At 46.5% G+C, this 26,994-nt stretch overlaps 1 protein-coding gene across 1 annotated transcript in view; it reads left to right on the top strand.

Moving 5' to 3' along the window:
- Window positions 1–26,994, top strand: part of Mtcl1 (microtubule crosslinking factor 1) — a 110,625-nt gene that overhangs the window by 38,927 nt on the left and 44,704 nt on the right. Inside the window, 5 exon segments of the mRNA XM_037210181.1 lie at window positions 16,334–16,393; window positions 21,517–21,679; window positions 21,682–22,062; window positions 22,065–22,825; window positions 23,908–24,066. Of these exon segments, the coding sequence (XP_037066076.1) occupies window positions 16,334–16,393; window positions 21,517–21,679; window positions 21,682–22,062; window positions 22,065–22,825; window positions 23,908–24,066 (1,524 nt within the window).

The raw sequence follows: 26,994 nt of genomic DNA, 5'->3' as shown, positions 1-26,994 counted from the left end.
GATTGGAACACTGATAGTCAGTGTTTTAAAAAGTGTCTATTAGGGAGACCGTGTTAAGGACACATGGGTGACTAGCAGAATGGGCACGTGGCTTTGTGCTGCCCATTCTTCCACAGGTAGCAATGCCCACACACCTGCAAGGCTGCACACAGCAGAGAATGTGTACCTCAGCCAGAGAGGGAGCCCTATTGCAGGTGCATAAGTGACATTAAAAGTAGCTGGAGAGCAGTGAACGGTGGTGAATGTAGAAGACTCGTGGTTGCTTAAGGTGCTGAGAATAAGTGATGGAGGAGCGCTCAGCCCGGAATAATGTCTACACCTCCCCGACTACGTCTTAGGAAGCCTTATGAAAAAAAGGAACGGGATGAATGAAAAAGCGCAGAGGAGGGGACAAAGGCTACAACATGCCACCTTCTGGAGGTGACACAACCATTGTAGTCAAACACAGCGGCAGCTGTACCAGACCTTTACACAACTGCCCTGTCAACAGTCCGTCATGGATGGGGGGCATTGTTTATGGGGTCCGATCCTTCCCTGCTGAACTAGATAGATTCCTGGGGAGGGGAGTCTGTATTCACTTGCAAAGCCACCAGTGAGCCCCTCAGGCTCCAATGGATAGTTCTAAAGCCATGTTCATATAGACGGCCCTATTTCCACTCAGTGGATCACAAAACAAAAGAAAAAGAGATGAATGTAGAAAAGAGTTTTGTAGAAAGGGGAGTAGGGTTTCGTAGGGGTGAGAGGGAAGTAAGAGAGGGCGGTGGTGAGCGTGATCAGATCACACAATACACATATGTGAAATGATCAGTGAACAAATTTAATTAATGATAGAAGTAAAGTAGACGGAAGGGAGCTGGGGAGATGGTTCAGTGGGTAAGGGTACTTGTAGCACAATCATGAGGACCTGAGTTCAAGTCCCCGACAACCCTGTAAAAAGCTGGGCGTGGCCATGTGGGCCTACAGGCCCAGCGCTATAAGGGGGCAGAGACAAGGAGGACCACTTGCCGGCTTTCAGCCAAGCTCCAGTTTCAGTGAGAGACCCTGTCTCCTGGGAATGAGGTGGGAGAGTGAAAGACCAGGACACCTGACCTCCTCGTCCTCCTCTTCCTCCCCCTCGTCCTCCTCCTCCTAATTCCTGCACGTGCACATGGGTACTGACTCCCCCTTCCCTCAGCCCGCCATGTTATTAGATAGCTCAGCATTGATCGAAGAGAAGCCACACCAAGGTGATGCCCCCAGTGTGGAGGCGTTCTAGAAATCGTCCAGATGATCAAGTCCTCCTGAGGCTGTGGGAGAGGAGAAGGAAGAAAGGATGGTGTGTGGTGGCTGGGCGGTACACGCGTGGAGTGAACAGAGAGAAGAATCAATGATGACAGAAGACAGATGTCCTTGAGGTTGGGAGAGTAGGCCTCCAGGGGCCCCCAAAGTGATGGAGAATTGAGCAATAATAATGATGTGGCCATGCAGAAAGAAGCATCGCCCACAGGTGACAGAAAGTGCAGTCTCTAGGACCCAGAGACCACCTGAGAAAACACAGGTTGGAAAGTTTCAGTTCCTCCATTCTGTCTCTTTCTTCTTTGTTTCGTTCTAATTGTTTTGGAAGTACCTAGAAAATCTGTATGGTCTATAGCCTGAAGAGACTGGCCAGCTACATGAAGACATTCTCCACTCTGGAATACTGATCTACTTTCAGTCACAATTCTCTTATTTAGAACAAGGCAGGAAATGTTCCTACCGAGCGAAGGGGAAGCCTTGTGAAGGAGGCTGAGCTTCTCGGGTCTGGTTTTCAGTTTTGGAGAAGAAAAAGTGAAAACCCAGAAATGGTCAGGGGATTGGAAAGAGAAGAGTTGGTCAAAATGCCCGAGAGAGAGGTAGAGCCATTGGAGGGATGTCTTGGGGGCAGATGCAAGGCAAGCTGCCTGGGGCTGTCTCACGGGGCCATCCCAGACCTGAATCCCCACAAAGCTGATTAATTTAGATAGTGTCAGCCTTCCCACTCATTTTATTTTACTATGTTGAAGAAAGGCCTAGACTTTCCCCTCTGATGGTTAGGATCGGACAGTGTGGAGAGAACATTGTTGCAACTTGTATTCTGGTGGTTTGACATATCTCATAAATCATGTGTGAAATCACTGCTCCCATTGGATCTCCCCTGTACTTAGCAGCATCATGCAAAGCCTGACCTACTTAGCTCCCGTGGTGATGGAAGTAATACCTTCTTCTTGTGGGAAAGTTCGACTGGTAAAGTCTCTCCTATGAGTATAAGCAGGTAATAATAGCAAGACGGTTTCCCAAAAAGACACTGTGTGAGCTGTGAGGTACTGCTCTAAATCATCCAGAAAGAACATGCAGAAACCCACAGAGTTGGTTCTGCCCTCCAAGTATACATTTCTATGCAGAATGGAAAACACTTTTTTTTCTGAACATTGGGTTTCTCCCAGAGAGAAGAAAGCTAGAGTGATTCATAGTGACTCTTTTTCTGACCAAGAAAAGACATAATTGCTTTTACCCTAAGTTCTGCTTATTGTGATTGTCACTTATTAAGCACATGACTGTAATTCATCCCTACAGGAACCCTTTCTCTAAGGAAGTTATTGCTATTACTTGCTTGTTTTTTTTTTTGAGACAGTCTCACTATCCCTGAATGGCTTGGAACTCTGTATATAGAACAGACTGGCCTTGAACTCACAGAGATACCCCTATGGTGTGCTGGGATATTCACCATCACACTCAGGGCCAGTCATTACTGTTATTCCTAATTATAAATAAGAAAGTTCCTGTCCAAGTGGTGTGGTGGTTTGAATGGAATGACTCCCATAGGCTCACGTGTTTCAATACTTGGTCCCCAGTGATGGAACTGTTTGGGAAGTATTAAGGGGGTGTGGTTTTGTGAAAGGTGGTGTCACTGGGGTAGGCTTTGAGGTTGCAAAAGCCCATGCCATTTCCCAGTTAGTTCCCTCTGACTTGTGGTTGTTGCCTCAACTTGTTATGAGCTCTCAGCTACTGCTCCAGCACCATGCCCGCCTGCTCGCTACCATCTTTCCTGCCATGATGGTCCAGGACCCTCTAGAACTGTAAGCCCCAATGAACTTTTCTACAAGTTGTCTTGATCACAGCTGTGGAGGAGCTGCTTATAGATGTCATTTAGAGGCCCCCAAATAAGGCTCTGCAAGTAATGGACATATCTGCTCCCACCCCCATGGACACACACACACAGGCACAGCTCAAAAGCGCTATAGCCCTGCATGTCAACAGAACGGTGCCTGATGAGGCCGCTTCTGTCCCTGGCTGTGTGGTTTTTTGCCTAGTGAGTTGGTCCACCACCTTGCTGCAGCCTCAGCCTCAGCAAGGTGCCAGCTGTTGGAGCTTGCTCAGTGCTGCCAGGCTGCTGAAGGACCCTTTCCCCGGTCTGTTGCGCTGTCCCAGCATCAGAGGCTGGAGCCTCGCGTTCCCCAAGTGGCGGTCGGTCTAGCAGATAACGGTGGCTCAAATCATGGCTCTCTCAATTCGCTTTTGAGGGGGGCTGCACTGGAAACATTTGGTCTGGCAGCTGATCATGCTTCCAAGTTGTGAGATATTCTGTCTCATAAATATAATACAGTGGCAGACATTATTTGTGCTTTGGAATAGCAAGCTACCTACCCAGAGCATTTTCTTAGAGAAGGGCACTCAGCGCTGGTGATAAGGAAACTGCCTTCTTGGATTTTCACCACCTAAAGCTTAGGTGGTTTGTGTGCCTCCAAAGAATGCTGCTCCCAGTGCAACAACTCTTTCCTAGCCATCTTCCTCACCAAGCCATGCTTAAGATGGCTGAGGGCCTGCTGGTGCCAGCTGCTGCAGCCCCAAGATCTGTCCTGCCCTCTGCCCATTCTTAGCCCCCAGGGCAGCATTGCTCTTGAAGCCCTTCTGCTCCCGGGTTGCCATTCACCGGGCACAGGTTCGTGCCTACCTCTTACCAGGGCTGGCCAGCCCTTCTTCAGCATCAGAGCTGCCCAGTGGCCTGTAGGGGCTTCTCACACACACATCCTGCCCCTCCTCTATAGTCCAGTTACTGCCTTTGCGTAATTAAATCACTTGTGATTCTCAGAGAAAGCTTCTGGTCCATAAGAATCATAAAACCGTGGGGCAAGCTCTCCCCAACACCATTTGGGGTGTGGCCTAGTAAATGCTTGGAGGAAAGGATCTAGGGGCCTGGAGACAGGAATTACTGGAGATTTTGCCTTAGAACTGGAATGGCTTTTCTGCACGGTGCCAGCCAGGCCCGTGTTTGAGCAGTGTGGTGGATGATTAATGGAACTAGGCTGTGACTGTAGATAACAGGGATCTAGGCAGATTTGGGTCAGTAAGTCACATGGACGTTATACTTCTCCTAGGAGAGCCCAGGAAGGCAATTAGAGATTGGGACTTTCGTTTGCTTGCCCCAAGTGCCCTTTGGGTCCCCATGTTGCCCTCTGCAAAGATGTACATGAGGGGCCCCAGCCACACAGAGCTAGCTAATCTTGTCTGGAGGTTAATCCTGTTTAATTTCCTGGTGATTTCTGTGTGGTGTAAGGCTCAGGGCCCCTCAGTCTCAACCCATCACTGGCAGGTGGGAAGACAGAGAGTTATTAATTAGGATGTTGAATGATTCTACGATTCCTAAAATGAAAATCTTTCCTGATTCAAAAGAATAATATGGGTCGTCCTTGACTGAAGGGCTTTGACTTGGGAGTTATCAGCTTTGCTGTGTTGCAAAAGCAGCGTGTATTCAGTAGGAGCTGTCCTCGGAATCTCGGGGTTTGAACTTTTCCTGGGCCAGGGGTGTTTGACGGGGGCACCACCCTCTTGTGCTGTGCTGGGCAGCAGCTCAGCTCCCAGTCAGCTGTGGGCATGAGTGAAAGTCCCCAGCACCCTCCATGTGCTGTGCTGCTCGGCTGTGCCATGTGGCAGAGAAAAATAAAGCACTTTTTAAAAGTAGAATATTTTCTATCTACTATAAGTTTATCAGCATATCATCCCACTGTGCCTCAAGGAACATCTATTAATTTTGACTTTTTAATGGAATTTGTAAAAAATCTGTAGTCACTCGTAAATCTATTACTCATTGACAAATAGCTATGAGCATTTTGATTTTAAAAAAGATTTGTTTTATTATTATATATATATATGAGTGTTTATCCTGTATGTATGTCTGTTGTCTGTGTACCATGTGTGTGCCTGGTACTACAAAGGTCAAAAGAAGGCATTGGATACCCAGGGACTGGATGGAGTTACTGATGGCTGTGTGAAGCCCTGTGGGTGCTGGGAATTGAACCAGGATCCTCTGGAAAAGCAGCAAGTGTTCTTAACTGCTGAGCCAGCTATCCAGACCCCCTGTGTTGGCATCTTCAAAGTGTATTAGCATCCAAACATTTTCAAGGCAAAAATATTTAATCGTGTTAAGATTATATATGGTTTTTATTTTTTACATTGAAGAGTAAGATTTTATGAAAAATTCCCTATGTCTTTAAATATTTTAACAATCATTTTAATGGCTGCGCAATATTATGTTAACTGTTTTCAGTGACATTGAAAACTTACCTAATGTTTCCCTCCCATTTTACCATGACCATTTTCGAACATTTGATAAACTTAACTTGATAGGGAACATCTTTATTCCTCTCGCTTACAGTATGCATTAACATTTTGGCACACTTGGTTTATCTCCTCTGTCCATTTGCCCTTACATCTTTTAGTTTTTGGTGCATTTGAAAATAAATTATAGACTTCCCACTAAATATACATTGTTAATTAGAGATATTTTCCTTTACTGAAATGCACAGATCTTGGATTTTTTTTTTTTTTTTTAATTCATTGAGTTTTGACGAATATGAAGGCAGTGAGTCTCGCAGTATTCTCGATCATCTGGGATGGTACCTTTCATGGCTAATATTGACTGTTGAGGTCTCAGAATCTAGAGTCACCTATGAGACAAGCCCATGAACTTATCTGAGAGGGATCACTCAGATTAGGTTAGCCTCACAGGTATGGCCGATCTTGATTAAGCTAAGTGAAGTGGGAAGACCTGCCCAAGGAAGGTGGCACCGTCTGTCCCACTGGCTTGGCCCTAGACTGTGCAAAGGATAGCAGAGCTTTTCTCCTCCTCTGTTTCCTGACTGTATACACAGTCACCTTCAGTCACTGCTGGATGTGACTTCTGTGCCATGATGGAGTCAAACCCACCCATCCTTAAATTGTCTTTTGCAAAGGATTTTTTTACCACGGCAACAAGACACTAATTAAAACGATACCAAGTCAAATTAGAACATCGTGGTAGATCACTATAAAATATTGCCAAATGTAGCCCAGAACCTCATATACATTTGTGTTTGAAAATAAAGTGAAAATGATAAATACTTTCTCTAGTCACAATGTATCTGATGAAATGACCCATGAAGTTTTTTCGTAAAGGGCACACAGTGTTTTAATTATATTTGTTCATATAATTTTTCAACTCTGCCTCGTTTTTTCTATGTGCGCTTTTCTTTTTATTTTATTATGCTAGGGAATAGTTTGCCTGTCTTTGGACTGGGTGATTTCCCTCTGGTAAATCAGGAAGACAGAGGCAGATTGTTTTGGGTTTGTTTTATTTGTTTGTTTATTTATTTATTTATTTATTTATTTATTTATTTATTTATTTTGAGACCAGGTCTCTTGTGTAGCCCAAGCTGGCTTATATCTTGCTCTTCCTTCCTCAGCCTGCCGAGTTCTGGGAGTGTTAGCAAGTGCCACCACACCCAGCTCTTCCCAGAGACAAATTGTGCTTACAGATAAATTGTGCTTTATCTTTAGGCAATTGGCATACTTTTCCAACTTTATCACCAGGCAAGGGCTACTTATCCACTCCCTACTAAAGGAGTCAGTCGGGGCTTCTGACATGCAGACTCTGATTGGCTGTTTCGTACAATGCTTGGTGGTGACATTGATGCCCATGTGTGCTCATGAAGAGTTGGGGAGTTCTTCATACAGTTTGGGGAGAGGATACTTTGCTTTGGGTGAATCCTCATTTTATAGTGACCATGACAGGTTTTGTAGTTTTGTAGGGACCATGATTTCTTTTTTTCTTCATTTATATTGTAATCATTACCTTCCATTTGTCTTATATTATTTGGTAGTACATTTCAGAGCAATCTTTCAATAAGTAGGTTTCAAAATACATGTCCACAGGGTTTTAAATGAATTATTCAGCCACCTCATATAGTACAGAGCAGCGGTGGGTTCTGTTCCTCACGGTTGCGTGTGTTCTGCCATGCCATTTTGATCACTGCGTTCCCTGGGGAAAGGTTGTATTTAATAGGTTGGGTGTACTTACTGGGTTCCTCTGTCCATCCATGGGCCTTGTGGCCACAGACACTGTGGCTTTTGACAGGCCATTGCCCTTGTCTGTCCCTTTTCATCTCTTCACGGTTTGGCCATGGGGAACCGGCTTCTGTAATTATATTTTCCTTCAGCGCAGTGTGTCTTAATATAACTTCCTTTTTTGACTTTGTGGTGTTTTTGCCTGCCGATGACAGTTTTCTGACTGACTTTTCCAAATAAGGATGTGCGCTGTCTGCAGCTCAGATCTTTCAGAACCCTCCTGAGTGCCAACTAGTGCATCTTGTAGCTATGCGAGAGGCGCCTCAAGAGTGGGGTGGCTTCCTAGAATAGTCCTTTGGGCTCTTTGGCCGAAGGAAGGCAAGACATATTCGGTGTGAGAAAACATGCCAGTCAGGGCTCAGAAAGAAAAGGAAAAAAAGATACCTAGAATCTGGGAGATGAAGACTATGTGATCCTTGGGAAGGTTGCTCGAACAGCCTGGGGACCATGACCAAGAACATAGGATGAGATGTTCTAAAGCTGGTGTCCCTAGTATGAGCATGTCAACATCATCTGACTTTTCGGTTATGTAACCAGTAATTCATTCTTCCCCCTTTCTCTCTCTCTCTCTCTCTCTCTCTCTCTCTCTCTCTCTCTCTCTCTCTCTCTCTCTCTCATTCAGCTTTAAGGTTGGTAGTGTGTTGGTTTGGGCTGCTATAACAAAATGTCCCAGGCTGGGTAGCATACACCAGCATACACCATAGCTTCTTATACTGTGGCTCATAACCCCATATCTGCCAGGGCCTGCACATGTTCTTTTTGGGGGTTTCACTGTTGTCTTGGTGCTGAACACCTACCCTGCTCACTTTCACTGTGTGCGTCGTCACACCTCCCAGTGTCAAAGGACATGCTTCAGACACCTGGGGTCAGGATGTGTTAGGAATTTTAGCGTTTTTGCTGATAGTAAAAAAGTTTCAGCTCTTCTAAGAGCACAATGGTTTAATTACAGAAGTCAAGAATTTTGTTCTCCTACCTTCATTCCTCAGCATACAAGTTCACGTTAGCATCATTTAGGATTATATTGTGTGAAAATGTTTGATTTTTCAAGATTGTTGTCTAAGTCACTGAATTGAGTTTTTTTTTAAAAGGGGTTTTATTTTTATTTATTTATTTATTTTTTTGATGAATTTGCTTTGGGAATCGGATAGAATTTCTAACCATTTCTGAAATGGCCCTAAATATACTTCTGCTTTTTTCATTTTTACTACACATTCATGCCAAGTGGTGTTCTTAGCATCGACAATCATAAAATCAAAATATTGATCAACTCTGAAAAATGTTGAAGATGTTTTACATCCTGTGCTGCCAAGTGTTCAGCCAAGATGTCGCTCATCATGTCAAAGTAAACAAGTGCACAGGCCTCATTAGTATGCAAATTTGCCTTAATCTTTAATAGGTGGAAACATTCCATGTATAGCAGAATTGCTTTTAGTTAAGTGTCTTTATTGTTTGTTACCAGTAAGTGTTGGTTTTATAGTCATATTCTATATAACTATTGCTTGAAGTCACATGAAGATTTGTTAGGCACAAAGATACCAGGAATAGAAAAGGTTCAAGAAGTCCTGACTTAAACAACAGATCTCTTAGTTTTGGAAGTTGTGGAGTCCAGGGTCAGTGGGATTAAAAGTGTGCGCCACCACAGCCCGTCTTGGACAAGGATGATCTTATCAACCTCTCTTCACTGGGCACTTAACATTGGGCACCATGCCCTCCGTTACACATCTATCATGGATCGGATGTTTATCTCCTCCCGGCTCATATGTTGGAGCCCCTAAGATCCAGTGTGATGGTGTGAGGTTACAGACCAAGCAGTGGTGTCTCTTTCTTTTAGGATAACATCAATCCCATTATGGTGGCTGCACCCTCAGGATTTCACCACCAGGCCTAAATCCTTCCTAGGAGCCTGCAGAGGGTCAGGTGATGTGGTGGTTTGAATGAGAACTGTTCCCCACTGGCTCATCTATTTAAACACTTAATCCTCAGTCATTGGTACTGTTTGAGGAGGTTATGATACCTTTGGGATATGGAGCCTTGCTGGAGGAAGTCCACTCCTGAAGGGCCGGCTGTGAGTTAATTGCCTTGCCCATTTCCTGTTCCCTCTCTCTGCTTCCTCTGTGTAAAGGGAACTGTAACCAGCTAGTTTCCTGTTCCAACCAGCATGCCTTCCCTACCATGGTGGACTCTAGCCCTTTGGAACTGCAGGCCAAAATAAACTCTTTTTTTTTTTTTTTTTAAATCATTTCTTTAAATTTATTTTATGTGCATTGGTGTGTGAAAGTGTCAGGTCCCCTGGAACTGGAGTTACAGATAGTTGTGAGCTGCCATGTGGATACTGGGAATTGAACCCAGGTCCTCTGGAAGAACAGTCAGGGTTCCTAACCACTGAGCCATCTCTCTAGACCCCCAAATAAACTCTTGAAGTTGTTTTTGGTCACGATACTTTGTCACAGCCACGGAGACGTAACTACCACAGGCGAAGAGGAGGGAAAAGGCGACAACTTTCAGCCAGGGCACACTGTGTGGAGGACAGGCTGGTCACAGCCTTTTTTCACACCTGCTAGCTCTTGAATGAGAACTAATAGAATCTTTGTACCTGTAACCCTAAAAGGAACAGACACTTCTACCACCTTCTGTGATGGTTAGCTTTAATTATCAGCTCAACCTAACCTAGAGTTGCGCGAGGAAATCCTCAGTGAAGGGTTGTCCACACTGGGTTGCTTGTCCTAATTAATTGACGCGGAATAACCCAGCCAATGTGCATCTCCGCTCCCTGGGCAGGGGAGAAGTTGAGCTGAGCACAAACAAGCAGGTGGGCCCTTTCTCTCTTGACTGTGGGTGGGTGTTTGAGGTGTCTGCCTTGACTTCCCCACAGTGATGGCTTGTAATCTGGAATCACGAACTGGAAGTGACCCCTTCCTTCTTTCTTTTGGTTGGGGTATTTTACCACAGCAACAGAAATGAAACCAGAGCACCCTCGTGTCTCAGGCTGATGTTGTTTCTCTGTGTGCCAAAATCATTAAAAACAAACAAAACAAAACAAAAAAAAAAAAACCAAACACACACAAAATAAGCTTTCGAAATAATTAGAAGCTGCAAGGCTTCTGAAACTGTGAGCCTTCTTCTGCATCTGGCTCCCCACACTGACTCATTTTACAATGTCCTTTTTTTTTTGCCCCCACTTACTCACAATTCACATTTTAAGCTTTAGCCCGCCTGTGGAAACACTTGAGCAACCGACCTCGCCAATTCTTCTGAAATTCCTTAAAAGAATTGGGCTTACAATAGGAAGTCTTGATAACTGACATGAAAGCCCAAATAACTGAGCTGGCAAGATGGTTCAGCGGGCATTGTTGCTTGCTGTCCAGCCTGATGACCTGAGTTCCACCCCTGGAACCCACCTGGTGGAAGGAGAGAATTGATGCCCACAAGTTGTTCTCTGACCTCCGCATGTGTGCCATGGCATGCACCCCCCGCCCCAATAAAGCAAGCCCAAACAACTGCCTGACTTTCACGCGGTAAGCACAACCTGCGAAGGGCTTCAGTAGATTCAATTTGGATTCCCAAACTTTGTTCTTTTTTTTTTTTTTCCATCACAGGCAATTTATTTTGTTCTATTCATTCACAGTTAATACAGAAAATACTTGGAAACATTTCCATATAATGTTTGACACAGAAATCATCAAATAGAAGTATACAATGTTGACAGGAGGCAGTACATTTATAATTTATAACCCCAAATATATTTATAAATTAGAAATGGAAAGATCTACAAATGAAATTATGAAGGTTCACCAAAGTCATTTAATCTGTCAGTTTCTCATTCATTTTTATGTCTTAATAATATTCTATTGTATGAATAAGCCGCAGTTTATTTCTCTCCAGTATTTGATAGCTATTTGAGTTGTTTTAACTTTTTTACTATTAGCAACACACTGCTGTAAACCTTCATGTACATGTTTCATAGGTGCACATTTTCAGTAGTTTGAGGATATATTCCTAAGGGTAGAATTGTTGAGTAACAGAGTAACAATGTTTTGCATTTTGACCAACCACCAAACTGTTTTGCCAAAGTGGCACACCATTTTAGAATCTCACCAAATCCTTGTTTTTAAGGCTCTGATTTTTGTACAAAAGCATTCAATCATTCTGTCAGACCAAACCAGGAAAAGTAAGCTATAGTTCAGAGCTGTTCTATTCCATTTTCTATGCAAAGCCATTCTTGGCGTTTGCAACTCTCAGCCCTTTTGAGTATTCTTGCAGTGTTCACCTTTTCCTCCACCACTTTTTTTTTCTTCTTTTTTTCTGGTTTATTTCTATCTATTACAAATGTATAAAAAATCCTCCATCAACGCTGCTGATAGCAGCAGAACCTTGAGAAATATACCTTTGGTTTGCCTCAGAAAAGGAACACATATTGCACTGTAAAGTTTATAAAATTGGTGCAAAACATTGTGAGAATGTTACAATACCAGTTTTAAGAGTTCAGTGACTAATGAGGAGCCGATGGGATACATGCAGAACTGTGAAAGCGATCTCACTTAGCCAGCTGTACACGTAGACTGTAAATCTACATTCAGATCATTTCTGAACTAAAACTATCATCTCAGTTTATCTGTTGAGGTCAACCAGGAAACCCTAGAATATACCTTGATTTTTGCAAAAAAACAAAATAGGGGGAGGGGTTTCTTCAGCATTTCAGTCCACGAGTAACAGTATCCTAACAGGCAAAGTGTTCTCTCACTGTCAACATAGAATGAACTGCTGCTGGAGGTCAACTTGGGCTTTAATTTGCATTAGCACTTACATGCATAGTAGTCCAAGTTGTTGACCTCATGACTTTTAAAAGTAACTCTAACAGTAACAAAGAAAAAGTAACAAAGAAAAAATATTAAGAGCCGCAAAGGAAAAAGACCAAGTAACATATAAAGGTAAACCCATCAGAATAACACCAGACTATTCAATAGAGACTATGAAAGCTAGAAGATCATGGACAAATCTCATGCAGACACTAAGAAACCACGGATGCCAACCCAGACTATTATACCAGCAAAACTTTAATCACCATAGGCGGAGTAAACAAAATATTCCAGGATAAAACCAGATTTAATCAATACCTGTCTACAAACCCAGCCCTACAGAAAGCACTAGAAGGGAAAATTCAACCCAAAGAAGCTAAACACGTCCATGAAATAATCAAGCAATAGATAATCCACACCAACATACACCACAGAAGAAACAAGCTGGTGTAGCTAGCCTAATATCTAGAAAAAAAGGATGTTTCAAAAGAGAAGAAGTCTTGTGGCAATGCTCAGTGGTCCAGGTAACTACCAGAACTCGGAAAAGTTGGTTGAACTTGGGATTGACTGGGAGGCCAAAGATTTAAAAAGCAGAAGATTCTCTCAAGACACAAGTTGTGTGATAATAGTGTGTTTTGTGTGTGTGAATGAGAATTTGTAAATGTTGAATTCTAGGCTTTGACAATCATTGCCAGTGCAGATTAAGCTGCAAGTATTTATGCTTTAAAACTTAAATTATAAAGCTAGTCAAACTTTGTTCTTTAAATAGCAATGTAAAGTTGATTTGCTGGTAGTTGATCAGACTGAAAGGTGTACGCAAGTCCCCAGTCCCGCCTTCCACTTAATTGGCACCCACATTTACTCTTTCTTTTCATTGTCTTTAGAAGAGACATGGATTGCTGGATCATGCACAGGAATAAGCTGGGTATGAAACATGCCACACAGACACCCCACCCCGAGGGTCCCCTCTGTAGAGTCCTCTGTCCTGAGCATTTTGTATTGGACCAGATTCTGGAGGAGACCTTTACTAGAACACAATTATCCCTCATGGTGTCTTGCTTCTCTGCTTTGGAACCTGCATTAATAGTGGGGTACTTGGCTGGTTTCTTCAATCCTTGGGACTTCACATGTATATGTGATACCCGAAGGACCAAGCACATAAAAGACACTACCGGTTTGTGGGACGAGACCCAGGAAGTTGGTGAATAAGTGCCTGCTGCATACCTGTACATGAGGTCCGAGACAGTCCTTCTGTTGTTTTTTTTTCAGTATACGTTTTAATTTCCTAACCTTTTCTCATTTGCGTAGATATGGGACTTTAATGAGGGGGCTTACATACACTGAACACATGGACCACCTTGCAGTACCCTCTTGCAGTACCCTCAGCCTTTTGTCATTTCAAAGACAGTGATGTGCACTGTAGATGATGGGGGACTGTGAAGAGCCATCAAAGAGAATGAAAAGTGCCCCCTAATGCTGTCGCAGTGATCGCCAACATTGTAATGTGTACGCCTTCAACCCACTTTCCTGGATTGCACCTGTAATACAATGACATTTGTGTTTTAATCCCATGGAGATGCTGTTCATCACGTGCACTTTCCTTTTGACACATCAGGAGCATTTCCTGTATCCGCCCATATTTTTCAAAAGCATCATTGTATCTGAAGATCAGTGTAGCAGATGGCTGGTTTAAGTGTAGCAGCCTGTATTGTATACTGGTGATTTGGCTCAAGTAGATTTTTAGATACTCTTACAACAACAAAGTCAAGTGACTGAAATGTTGCATATGTTAACTTGCTTGGCTTAGTAATCACTCCACGTGCCTATATGCACATCGAGACGTCATCCTGCACCCAGTAAACATACACAGTAAAAAGCAAAGAAAGGTGACTGCGGCGTCTCCACAGCACACATTTAACTGAGTGCTGGGTGTGAAGAGCATTCTAACTGAACATCTCAGCATCTGCCCTGAGGGTCCAGCCCCAGGGGTGGGCCAGGACTGGAGTTAGAGCCCAGCTTCCATCCCACTCATGCCTTACTTGGTGGGTCCTTCCTAACCCAGGTGCCCTGCTTTTGTTAAATCTCTAAGTATCCAAGCAGGAAAAACAACAACAACAATAGAAAAACAAACAAACAAACAAAAAAAAACAACAAAAAGAAAACAATCCTTTGCTTTAATTGTGCATCATAGATGAAACGATTCTTTTTTTGTTGTTTTTGTTTTTTTGAGGCAGGGTGTCTCTACATAGCCCTGGCTGTCCTGAAACTCACTATGTAGACCAGGCTGGCCTTGAACTCACAGATCTGCTGCCTCTGCCTCCTGAGTGCTGAGATTAAAGGTATGCGCCACCATGCCTTACTTGAGAAAATTCTGGGATTTTTGTTTTTTGTTTTTTTTTTTTTGCGGGGGGCTAGAGTTACAGATAGTTATGAGCCACCATGTGGGTTTTAGGAGTCAAACTCCTAAAGTTTGTAAGAGCAGCTAATGCTCTTAACTGCTGACCCCACTTTTTAAGAAAAATGCTTCTATCTGGAAATTTTTAGACAAATGTTCTACAAGCTTACACCAGCTATCCCATTCTTTCCTCACTGGTTTAAAATGTTGCCTGTGTAGATTGCTAAAAATCTCATATTCCTCAATGCTGTTTATAAGCTTTTGTTTTGTTTCATGAACCTGTGTAAATGTTATTGCAGCACCGAGCCATTATATCTATCCTATTTCTGTATCTATTAGAGTGAGCCTACTGTCATTGTTTCCTTTTCAATGTATCCCTGCCTATTTTGACCAGTTTGTTGCTCTTGATTTAGAGTTTTTCTGCCAGACTGGGAGGTTAAATGCTGTCAACTTTGTAGGTGATGATGGTTTTAACCAGTGCTTAGGTCTGTCTGTGCTGTGCAGAGCATCCAGGGGAGAACGGAGGCTGTATCCTCAGAGACTGTATCCACCAGTGCTTAGCTCTGTCTGTGCTGTGCAGAGCATCCAGGGGAGAACGGAGACTATATCCACCAGTTATTAGCTCTGTCTGTGCTGTGCACACCATCCAGGGAAGAATGGAGGCTGTATCCTCAGACTATATCGTCAAAGCACATTTGAAGATCAAGCAATTTAATTAGCTTCACAGCTCTAGTTTGCTAACCCTGTTCTAGATGAATTCTAGAATCACTTTGTTAAGTCCTTAGAAATTCTGACTATGCTCATACACACATACAAAGTACATCATAGAGTGTACACACACACACACACACACACACACACACACACACACACACACTGCCTGTTATAGGCACATTGCATATTATTCTCACATTACATAGTAAAGGGAGAGGGATTTGGACAAAATGATCTTATCTTCATAAAAAAAGGTAATGCCTCTATAGCATCAAGTCTCCCCTATGGGCAGCATTCATCATTGCCGTTCGTTGATCACCAGTATTTCATGTTTGCCCTCCAGTGGGTTCTGCAGATTTCTGGTGAATATTAAGCCCTGTAGTTTCTTCCACTCTGGTTGCCATTATGAATTCAGTCTTTTTCAGCAATCTTGTGGTTCCCAGCCTTGTCTGTGGTTTGTTAGATCACAGGACTGGAGGAATCCTCCACCCACAGGCTCCCTGCTCCCAGCACCAATAATTCTCCACCGGAGTTAGGAGCCTTTTGTCTCTGCTTCTAGCTTTCATTTCACATCTGCATATTTCATTTTCTTCTGGCACACACGGCATCTATTACTGGAAGACCGGTAAATCCTGGTCTGTTTTCTCCATAAATAAGAGCCTACCACTTTTTAATCTGACCCTTCAGAACACAAGAATTAATTTTGATTTTAGCTGAACAAAGTGTAATTCAGAAAGAAGCCAGCTCCAGACCTGCTTTGTATCTGTTTCTGAAACTTCCTGTGTCTATCTTCTTGCCTTCTCTTTAATGTTAGTTCATCTAAGAACCCTCTTTGTGCATTAAACAGAGTAACTGAGGAATGAATGCTCCCTAGCGATGGTAATTAGAATGTCAACTACCTTAGCACTCCACACCAAACACATGCAACACCATTTAAATGTCACGAGTGGGGTGTTGTTTTCTCTAGAACCAAGTAGCTCCACCAGGAGGGACAAGAGCCGGCTGTCATGTGCTACCCTCAGTAACAAAGCGACGCTTGGATCTTTTTCAGAGTTCCCTGAAGAGAAGAGGCAGCCGGGAAATGTACAAAGAGAAGAAAAGTCTTAGCCAGGTAAGCTGAGGTTTCCATGCCAGAGCTCTAGTCCTAACAAGGACGCCACCCCATTCGGAATTTCCTCTTTGCCTCTAGGGCTCTCAAAGAAACATCACCCGCCAATGCGTTGGAGTTCGCTCCAACCTTCTCAGGGTGAACATTTCCTCACCGCACCCCAGCTCCGTCCTTTGTCTCTCTCTTGCTCTGACAACCTGCAGGCTCTTCAGGAAAGAGAACAAACTGGCTATGTGTGACGCTGTAGTAAGTGTTGTCCAGGAGTCTGACAGCTCTCCTAACCCCCAGAAAGTGCTTCACAGTCATTCACATAGTGTGATAGTGCAACCATTGGCTGGTTGGGTCATTTATATGCCATTGGTTTGTGAGTATGTGTGTTTTAAATATGTAGCTGAACAATGCCTTACATTGGCTTGCTGGAAGGTAAAACATTCAGGCAGTAAAAAAAAACTGAGAAAGTTCAGCCTTCTCTTACATACAGGGTATGTATTCTTCTGGGCTCTCTAGGTTTTTTGAAGTTGCCTTGCTGGATTCCTTTTCTCTTTTTAAAATTGCTTTTGGTATCAGGCGTTTGAAGGGAGCAAAGATGTTATTGCTATCTAGTTTCTGCAGACTCTAAATAGCCAGTGGTCACTGGAGAGATGCAGTGAGTCAGGCTTACTAGGAGGGCATCAAGGGCCTGTATGCACCGTCCCTGGAAACCCCCTCTTTATCAGTCCCTCATGTATTAATTACTTTTCTGTTGTGATAAAAACACCATGACCAAGGCCGCTTCTGGAAGGAAGAATTTGTATGGACTTACGATTCCAGAAGGATAAGAGTCCATCACCATCAAGGTGGGGAAGCAGGGCTGCTAGAGCAGCGAGCTGAGACCTCACATCTTGAACCGCAGGCAGGAAGTAGAGAGAACAAACTTGGATTGACTGGAGGCCTTTCAGTCTCAACGAGTGACGTATTTCCTCCTAAGCTTGGAGTGTCTCCAATTAGGGACCAAGCAGTGTCTCCAATTAGGGACCGAGTGTTCAAATGCTGAAGTCTGTGGGGAACATTCCAGCTGCCACACCCTGGTGCCTGTGTCCTCCAGAAAAATCAGTATCCCTTGAGGACTCAGCACAAGACTGATTTCTCCTTCACCCCCATGCCCCCCACTAATGCAGTTCAGAATCCATAGATCACATCCCCCTGCTGGGTGTTTCTGCTAACCTGGGTTTAGAATATGTTTCTAGTTCCCCGTCTCTTGCCCAGCAAAAGGCTTTTTTCTCCAAGTGCAATCCCTGACTGATGAAGAGGTTGGGTATAACATAACATGCCAGGCACAGGAGCTGTAGCTTCATGGGTCTGTGCCCAAGCAACCCGTGCTGTGTGGAGATGCCCCACACAGTCTGCAGGGTGATTGAGAGAGGAGTTTCTATTCAGCAGAATGGTGGAATGGAACGCCCTGGGAACTGCAGGTTGGCCACCAAAACCCCAAGGAAGCTGGCACCAAGGCGCAAGGTAGGCACATGAGCAGTTGGCTGCTGGGGTGCTGGCGAGATGGCAGACTTGCAAGCCAAAGAATATATACCAGCAGTGATATATTTCTGTTGCTTGACAAGCCTTTCTGGCTGCTGGTGATGGTGCTGGTCCCCGTGTGTCTGACCTCATGCCGCCGTGCTTGCCTTTTCTGCCCACGGTTAGAATAGTTTCCCTTGGAAAGATGGGCTTGATCTTGTGTTTTCAAACTATGTCTGGAATTACCCATGGGCTCACGAAACTCAAGCTTGATACTCCCAGTTTAGGATTCAACCTAGATCCATCCCTCCCCTGGAGTCTTGGCAGAGTTTCGGCGAAGTCTTTGGTGACAAACTAATAACGTATAGCTGCCAGCTGTTTGAGCTGAACTTATCTCATTGGGAGTGGGCTCCTCCTCAGAACAGGCTGAGTTCAGCTTCCCTTGGGTAGAGGGACCCCTCCCTCTCTCTCGTGGACCCCACAGAGTAGTGTGGGTCCTGCTTCAGCTGCAGTGAAGGAGACCAACCCCTGCACTTCCTTATTTATCAGGTTTCAAGTTTTCTTTCCCCCCTCTCCCCCTCCCCTCTGCTTTAGTTCTGGTGGCAGGCCTTGTAGTGTGCATGGGTATTGGTAGAAATGACAGCATGCTTCATCATGTGTTAGAGCACCCGCTGTTTGTATAGTTTCTTTCTCCGAGGAAAAGAAGCCCGGGCAGTGATGAATCTTCGGTGATGGCAGACTGGACATCTTTCAGCCATTTGTGGAATCGCAGCCATGACTACCACTTGGTCTAGATTTAAGGAGATGGGGACCATGGTGCTGGGGAGGATGTGAGAGTGGAGAATGGAGATTAGTGTGAGGGCCAAGTTTTCTAGACATCAAGGTGACTGCAGGGCCCTAGGATTGCTGTTTGCATAAGCAGATGGTGGTAAACACTGGGAAGCTTCAGAGTCTCAGAATCTTCAGGGACTCCCCTTCCCCAGTCACTTAGTTCACCTTAGCCCCGGGAGAGATTGCAGGAGTCCCTGATCCAGGCTCCTGTTTCACAACAATTGCTTCCAGAGCCAGGCAGGATCTTCCCTGGCCCTCCGAGGCCAAGGCCTCACATGGGTTACAACACATGGCCCTGCGCCTCTCTTGCTCTGGCCCGCTTGAGTCTCGGGCTGGAGGCAGGCAGAGGATGGGTGTCTGGTTGAAGGGCATTATCATCAGTAGTCCCTGCTGAAGGACTCATCTGCCGTGGAGGTAGTGGTGAGATCATTTAGGCAGTTTAGGCCAATGGGCACACTCTGGTCACCCAGTTAAAGATAGAGTTAGTTCTAACAGTTCCTGCATTTAATTCCCAGAAAAAATGGGTTAGAAAGTATTTACAACTTGTCTCCATTGATAAGTATTATAGTTTCCTTTAAACTCCTCTTCATGTGAACAGCAGAGACCTGTCGGTGTGTGTGGATTCTGTGCACATCTTTGTCTAACAGGAAGCTGGGAAAGTAGTTTTCATTGTTCTGCTTTTGAATGTTCTGAGGAATCAGGGCTGTTTAAAAATATATGCCAATTGCTGTTACTGAGTAAATAGACAGTGAAGGGATGGATGGATGGATGGATGGATGGATGGATGGATGGATGGATGAGGGATGGAGCAGGTGTGCTTTGTTAGTGTCAGGATCAAGCACACCGTATGTCCTTACAAACACATGAAGTCCTGTCTCAGAAAGTCCTATCCAATCCCACAATCTATGAACTCATTTTTACCTAGTAGTTAAAAGAGTAGAGCAGCCAGGCATGGAGGCAAATGCCTTTAACTCCAGCACTCAAGAGGCAGAGGCAGGTGGATCTTTGTGAGTTTGAGGCCAGTCTGGTCTACATAGAGAATTCTAAGACAGCCAGGACTACATAGAGAGACCCTGTCTCAAAAAACAAAACAAGAAAAGAAATAGGGCAGGTAGCCTCACTTCTAGTTAGTCAAAACTAAGTCCTTAGGGTGGAAGTCCTCAGAACTCGAAGATATGTATAGATCACTCTGCATAGTGCTCAGAGGGTGTGTGTTAGGTAAGAGGTCCCAGAGGACAGCAATGGGGGTGTATCTCTCATAGGGTACCCAAAGGCTCCAAGGGATACCCCTTACATCGTGCTTTCTGCAGTTTGCTGGTAGACTTCTTCTGAGTCTTCCAGGTCACTCAGTTCTCCTTGCACGAGTTCGTGGTCAGGGAAAAGTGAGCCAGCAGCAAGCTGGAGTCCCCAAGGAAGCAGTTTCTACATCTCACTCCCAGGTGGCTTTGTGCTGCCAGGATGTGGCGGAGAGTAGCTGCGGTTCCCTGAGCTCAAGGATGTCGTCGATCCTCCTGGATGGTAGGAACACAGCAGTCAGTCACACACGGAAGGCTGACTTGTTCCATCACGTGGTTGACAGCCCGGGTGGCAGCAAGTCTCCTACCTGGCGTCAGTACTTCCTCCGTGTGACGCGGGAGCCTTTGCAGACATCACCCTTGCCTCTGTCAATCTTTTAGAATTTACGGGGCCAATCAAACATGGCTGCTTTGTGTAATTAACCGTTTCTATTTATCGAACACAAAGAATAAACCAGTTCCATAAGACCAAGATAGTATAGATTGCTTCAAGGCCTGGAGACCCAGGTTGAAAAGGCAGTTGACTTTTTTAACCTCCATCAGGCAAGGGCCTCGGGAGCCCTCTGGATTCTCTGGTATTCTGCTGAGAACCACTTCCCAGGTTTGTAAACTCTTAGCTTTTTTTTTTTTTTTTTTTTTTTTTTTTTTGGTCTCTGTGTTTAATTTCCTGCTCTGTTACAGCAGCTAAAACAGAGGCCCGGAACCAAAGGCTCTAAAGTGGTTTTTGCATGGCAAGGAGTCCTGGTGTCTTCGCTTGTGGTAGCCAAAATCTTCTCAGTGTCAGTGTGTGTTCTTATAGAGTACCTCAGCTTTCAAAGCTCCTTGATGCCCGCCGTCTGTCTCCTTGTTCTGTTCTCATATCGTTCTGGGAGACTTGAGGAAGGAGAGATACCAAGAGGGAGGATGAATTTCCCCAGCTCACGTACCTCAGCTAGTCAGTGGAAAAGCTAGCTCCAACTATACTTGTCAACTTCCCTGTCCTAGTGGAACCTTCCAGAACACCAGACACATGAGGCGTTTATAGTCGCCTCAGGATGGATGTACTTACCGAGTCTTGTTAGCTCTACCACCAGCTTTGATGAGAGATTTTGGTGATTTTTTTTTTCTGGGTGCTGGCGATGAACCATATTGGCTCCTCATGGTTACCAGGGGCCACCATGTTCCTGATGCATGTTGGACTTTATTTTAACTTTCTCCTTCTTCGTATGTAACTTGTGTGATGGTTTTTATGTGCATGGTTTTCCCCCAAAACTAACTGTTCATTTTCTTGACAAAGCAACAAGCTATGGGTCTTCCCAGGGCCCCATCTGCAGAGGCTCTAGTTCTCACTGTGGCTTTGTCATGGTTCCTTTCTGTCCCAAAGCCAACCGTACCAACAGGAAGAATGGTGTGCGTGCGTGCGTGCGTGCGTGCGTGCGTGCGTGTCGGGGGTGAGGTGTGAGGGGATCATAAAAAACACACATTTGGTATTTTCAGATAACCCTCCCTGGGGCTGTTCTTGCCTGGCAGGATGACAGCGCGGATCTGAAGTGCCAGCTTCAGTTTGCCAAAGAGGAAGCCTCCCTGATGCGCAAAAAGATGGCCAAGCTGGGGCGGGAGAAGGACGAGTTAGAGCAGGAGCTGCAGAAGTATAAGTCCCTCTATGGTGATGTGGACAGCCCGCTCCCAACAGGGAGGCTGGTGGGCCCCCCAGCACCAGGGAGGCCGAGCTGAAGCTGCGGCTGAAGTTGGTGGAGGAGGAAGCCAACATCTTGGGCCGGAAGATCGTGGAACTCGAGGTGGAAAACCGCGGCCTCAAAGCAGAGATGGAGGACATGCGGGTTCAGCACGAGCGAGAGGGAACGGGCAGGGACCACGTGCCAAGCATTCCTACCTCACCCTTCGGGGACTCCCTGGAGTCCTCCACGGAGCTCCGTCGGCACCTACAGTTTGTGGAGGAAGAAGCTGAGTTGCTGAGGAGGTCCATATCCGAGATCGAAGACCACAATCGGCAGCTGACCCACGAGCTGAGCAAGTTCAAGTTTGAGCCTCACCAGGAGTTGTCAGGGTGGCTTGGGACAGTGTATCTAAGGGTCCCGGGGCCAGTGTTCCCCTGCAGGAGGAGCTGAAGTCGGCCAGGCTGCAGATCGATGAGCTGAATGGGAAGGTCCTGAAGCTGCAGTATGAGAACCGGCTGCTGCTGTCCAACGTCCAGCGGTGCGATCTTGCTGCGCACCTGGGGCTGCGTGCCCCGAGCCCCCGAGACAGTGACGCCGAGAGCGACGCAGGGAAGAAAGAAAGCGATGGCGAGGAGGGCCGCCTGCCCCAGCCGAAGCGAGAAGGCCCCGTTGGTGGGGAGAGCGACTCAGAGGACGTATGCGAGAAGACCTCCGGCTTTGGAAGTGGGAAGCCTTCAGAGGCGAGTGAGCCGTGCCCAGCAGAGCTCCTAAGAGTCCGGGAGGACACCGAGTGCCTGGTGACCATAAAGCAGGAGGCCCAGCGGCTGGAGCGGACGGTGGAGCGCCTCATCACTGACACGGACGGCTTCATCCATGATTCAGGCCTGCGGGGCAGTGGATCGGCCTCGCCTGGCGTCCAAGGTGAAGGTGAGGGTAGCAGCCAGAACGAGCCCCCCTACTTGTTGGAGACCATCCACGTGAAGATGAAGGCTTTCAGGAAGGAGCTGCAAGCCTTCCTGGAGCAGATGACCCGGATTGTGGACGGTCTGTCGCCCTTATCCCACCTCACAGAGTCATCCAGCTTCCTCTCCACCGTGACTTCGGTGTCCCGGGACTCCCCCATCGGGACCCTGGGGAAGGAGCTGGGCCCAGACTTGCAGGTAAGGGGCCTCGCGGCTTCGCCTCCCTGCTCCGTCTCGTTCTTCCTCCTTCTGGCTGGTATGGCTGCTCTGGCACTCGCGCTGCTCACCGCTGCTTGGTTTTAATTTCAGACCTGCATTGTACTAAAGCCTCGGCGTCAAACAAATCCTCTCTCTCGGTTGGTTTCATATTTTTTTTCCTTTCTTTTCATTTTGTTTTATAAGTTCCTTTTTATTTCCTCCTTCCTTCCCCCCCACTCTTTGAATTGTGCCCCTTTTCCTGGTTTAGAGGGCCTTTCGTGACAAAGTTAAAGCCCAGTGGAGGCGCTAGGGACCGATGCAGCCTTCCATGGCTCCTTTCTTGGTGTCTCAACCAACCAGCCACCCTGACGAAGAAGCTGTGAGGAGCTTAAGACAAAATACCAACTCCCGCCACAGTCAGGACACTTAGACTCAGAGTAACAAGCGCCCGGCTCCCTCTGGGTTTATCGCCAGAGGGACAAGTGCAGTTCTGAGAAGTCTCAGGCATCCCCCAGGCCCCACCTACCCCCTCTGGAAGATAAGCCGGGATGGGGGAGAGGAGCCGGCGCTGAGAAGGCTGGTGTTGATGGAAAATCCCTCCGCCACTCGCTCCTGCCGCCCTCCCTCGCTCGCCCAGGGTGCAAGGACCCGCTTTCCCAGGCTTCGCGCCCCGGGTGCATGGCCCAGCTGCCGCCCCGGACTGTGGCTTTGGCTGCTCAACAAGTAAGGAAGGCAGAGCCTCTCCCCTGTGTCCTTCATGGGTAGTGCGCCTGTTCCCATTGCATGTGTCCATACCCAGTGTTACGCCTAGCCGCCACCGCCACATTCACCCCGCTTTCCATGTTAGCGCATCTTCCTGCTCATGCTCCTTTTGGTTTCGTTCTCTTAAGTGTTTGAGCTGATTGTTTCCATTCATGCTTTTCCCTGTCTGGTAGTTTTGTTTTTGTTTTTTTGTTTTCCCATTGTCTACCCACTTTTGTTTTTACCCACCCCTCCTTACCTACCTACCTACCTACCCCTTTGTCTTTTGTTTCTCATTTAAAAATTCACAACAAAATAAATCCCCTTCGTGCACTTAACAGTCCAAACTGAGAGACCAGCTGGAGTGGCAGCTCAGTCAGGATCGAGGGGACGAGAGAGAGGGCCCGCGCCTCCGAGCCACTCGGGAGCTGCACCACCGGCGTGCTGATGGGGATCCCGGGAGCCACGGGCTGGGAGGCCAGAGCTGTTTCAACCTAGAGGTAAGTGAGCTGCTGGGGCTCACTGCGAGTCCGCTTGCCTTCTGTCTCCCTCCCCCTTCTCACTGTGTGGCTCACTGTGAAGTTTCCTACCTGTGGCAAGGCCCTGAGGGGATGTGACAGGAGGGATGTGGAATCCAGTAGAACCTTCCTGAATCAACATCTTTGCAATGAATAACTAGGGCTTGTGTGTAGTTGCGTGCAGGTGACTTGCAACTTTCCTGTCAGACAGAGTGAGGGCTAACTGCAGCCTGCCCTTCTCCCCCGCCACCTCCCCACACCAATACACCTGTGGGTTATAGCTAGAGTTTTCTTGCCTTGCCCACAGTCAGGACAAATCTTTGTCACCTGCCAGTCCCACAGCCACTCAGACCCAACCAAGTAAACACAGAGACTTATTTTGCTTACAAACTGTATGGCCATGGCAGGCTTCTTGCTAACTGTTCCTATAGCTTAAATTAATCCATTTCCACAAATCTATACCTTGCCACGCGGCTCGTGGCTTACTGGCATCTTTTCATGCTGCTTGTCCTGGCTGGTGGCTGGCAGTGACTCCTGCCTTCCTGTTTTTTCTTTTCCCCTCTCTGTTAGTCCCACCTATACTTCCTGCCTAGCCACGGCCAATCAGGTTTTATTTATTAACCAATCAGAGCAACACATTTGCCATACAGACCATCCCCCAGCACAGCCAAGTGCAGACCATCTCAGACACCTGCACTCAGGCCCGTGGTCCTAATCATCCTCTATGCAGACCCGCTTGGTAAAGCCACAAGGAACCCAAGAACGGGCTCCCACAGGACATACAGAACATCCCACAGCAGTGGGTGCCTGGAGATGTAATAAGACAGACTACCCTGGCAGTTGAGCATCCGGTGGCTTCCTGTCCCACAGCAGAGAAAGCAGGCATGGAAACCAGGCTGGGTCTTTCCTGATTTCCAAGAAAGCTCCTTAGGGTTTCCCTCCACAGTTCCTCATTGCTTGTGTTGTGCAAGCCGCCCTCACGGTGTCTGGAGACACTCTTCCAGCCTCTGGGCAAGATGGGGACTATCTCCTTTCCACCAGCAGCTTCCTCAGCCTTCTCCCTTGCCATGGTAACCTGGTATGCAGTGTTGAAGCTACCCACACAGTTCCTGTGTTGCTGAAGAGAGGTTACATTTCCATACAGGGGGGGCTTCTGAGTCACCAGTAACTCCCAGTACAGAATGGGCTGGGGAGGGTGTCAGAGTGAGGTTGGAAGTGTGGAGCGACAGGTTCCCCACCAGAAAAGGACCAGAACTTCTGAGGCGTTGAAGATTTTGGATATCTTTATCTCCGTGAAGCTGCTACTGCTCAGCTCTGAGGCCCGAGAGCAGCCCCTGCGTGGCAGGACTGAAGGGGAGGTTCAGATGGTAATCGCCGAAAACAAGCTCACTGGGTGGGAAAATCTGGCTGTGTAGGTTGGGAAAGGGACCCCATAGCTGAGCTGAGTGGTGCAGTGTCATGAAGTAGCTGCTGATGCCACCACCAGAGGTGGTCACAGCCAAAAGAGACCAAACATCTGTGGTTTGGGGATCTGTCACACACTGCCCCCCTCCCCCCACACACCATGTGAGAGAATGCATCACATCTTTACCCTTGTGCTTGCATACACACACACACACACACACACACACACACACACACACACATACTCACATATACACATACACACACACACACACACACACACACACACACACACACACACACACCCTATGGCTGGGCATCTGTATATCACCTCCAAAGCATAGAAATCAAAAAGTGTTAAAAACATCCTGTGCAGTACCATTGACCCTTGTCAACCTCAGATGCCAGGTCACCTGAGAAGGCACTACCTAGGTATATGCCCTAAGGGAACTCAGTCTGGACTCATAGGGTTGTGACAGGAAAAGCCCCTCCTCTGAGAGAGCTGAGCATATATTGGTATTAACTTACCAGAAGCAAGCAGAATCACTGTATCCCATGGGGAAAGCCACTAGGTACTGAGAGTGGCAGAGTTCCCGGCCCTCCAGGCAGAGCACCAAGCATGAGCATCTGGCACTTTAATGTTTCCCCAGGACAGTTTTTAGACAGAGTTTGGTGTATCCACTTTAAATTGCAAGTTAGACGTCCCTCAGTTTTATAACTGAAGTATAACAGAATGGCCACATACTGGAGGTACTTGTTTCCCCATAGATTTCATGAGTGAGTGTCTCAGGACTCTGAAACTTTCACAAGAAGCACTTTGGTAGCCCATACAGCACACAGGGTCCCCGTCTGAGAAGGCTGGTAGTTGCTTGGGTAGGGCGCAGATGCACACTTTTCAAATGGCGCTCGGGTGACTCATCACCGGACAGCCCAGGAAGACACTTTTCCCAACCTTCAGTGGGTGCTGCACCACTGATCTGTTCCTCAGGGACATTTTGAGCTCTGGGTCTCTAGCCAAAGTGTCTATTACAAGCTTGGTCTCCTGAGTAAGGCTTTGTTTTCTCATCTATGAAGTGGGTCCAAGTACTGCTCTGCTTTCCTCCTGTGGTTATATGTAATGATTCTTTAAGCTGTGAGTGGGAATTGCTTCCCCACGTACCACGTGCTGTGGACAGCATAAAGGAGGCTTAAGAACAAGGGGCAGAATGTTTTAACAGATGAGTCACCTCCCAGTCCTTGGGTGAAAACCGTAGTTTGTCAGCAGGTGGTAGTCCTGTGATGGACTGTTTGAGAACTGTAGCCCCCACCTCAGGAGGCCGGCTATTCTCGCATGTCCCGTCTAGGGAAGGTCTGTAAGCCTCAGAGCCCTTCACCCGCTGAATGCCTCCTGGGTCCTGTTGGTGCTAGATGGCAAAGTACTGCCTGCGTGCAGGCATCACAGCCTTCAGAAACCAGCCACGGGTTTGCAGAGAGAAAACTGAACGAAGTCAAATCCACAGGGACAGC

Source organism: Peromyscus leucopus, chromosome 13, assembly GCF_004664715.2.
Source record: "Peromyscus leucopus breed LL Stock chromosome 13, UCI_PerLeu_2.1, whole genome shotgun sequence".
Lineage (NCBI taxonomy): Eukaryota > Metazoa > Chordata > Mammalia > Rodentia > Cricetidae > Peromyscus > Peromyscus leucopus.
The sequence above is the reverse complement of the archived record's forward strand: the minus strand, read 5'-3'. Positions and strand labels throughout refer to the sequence as shown.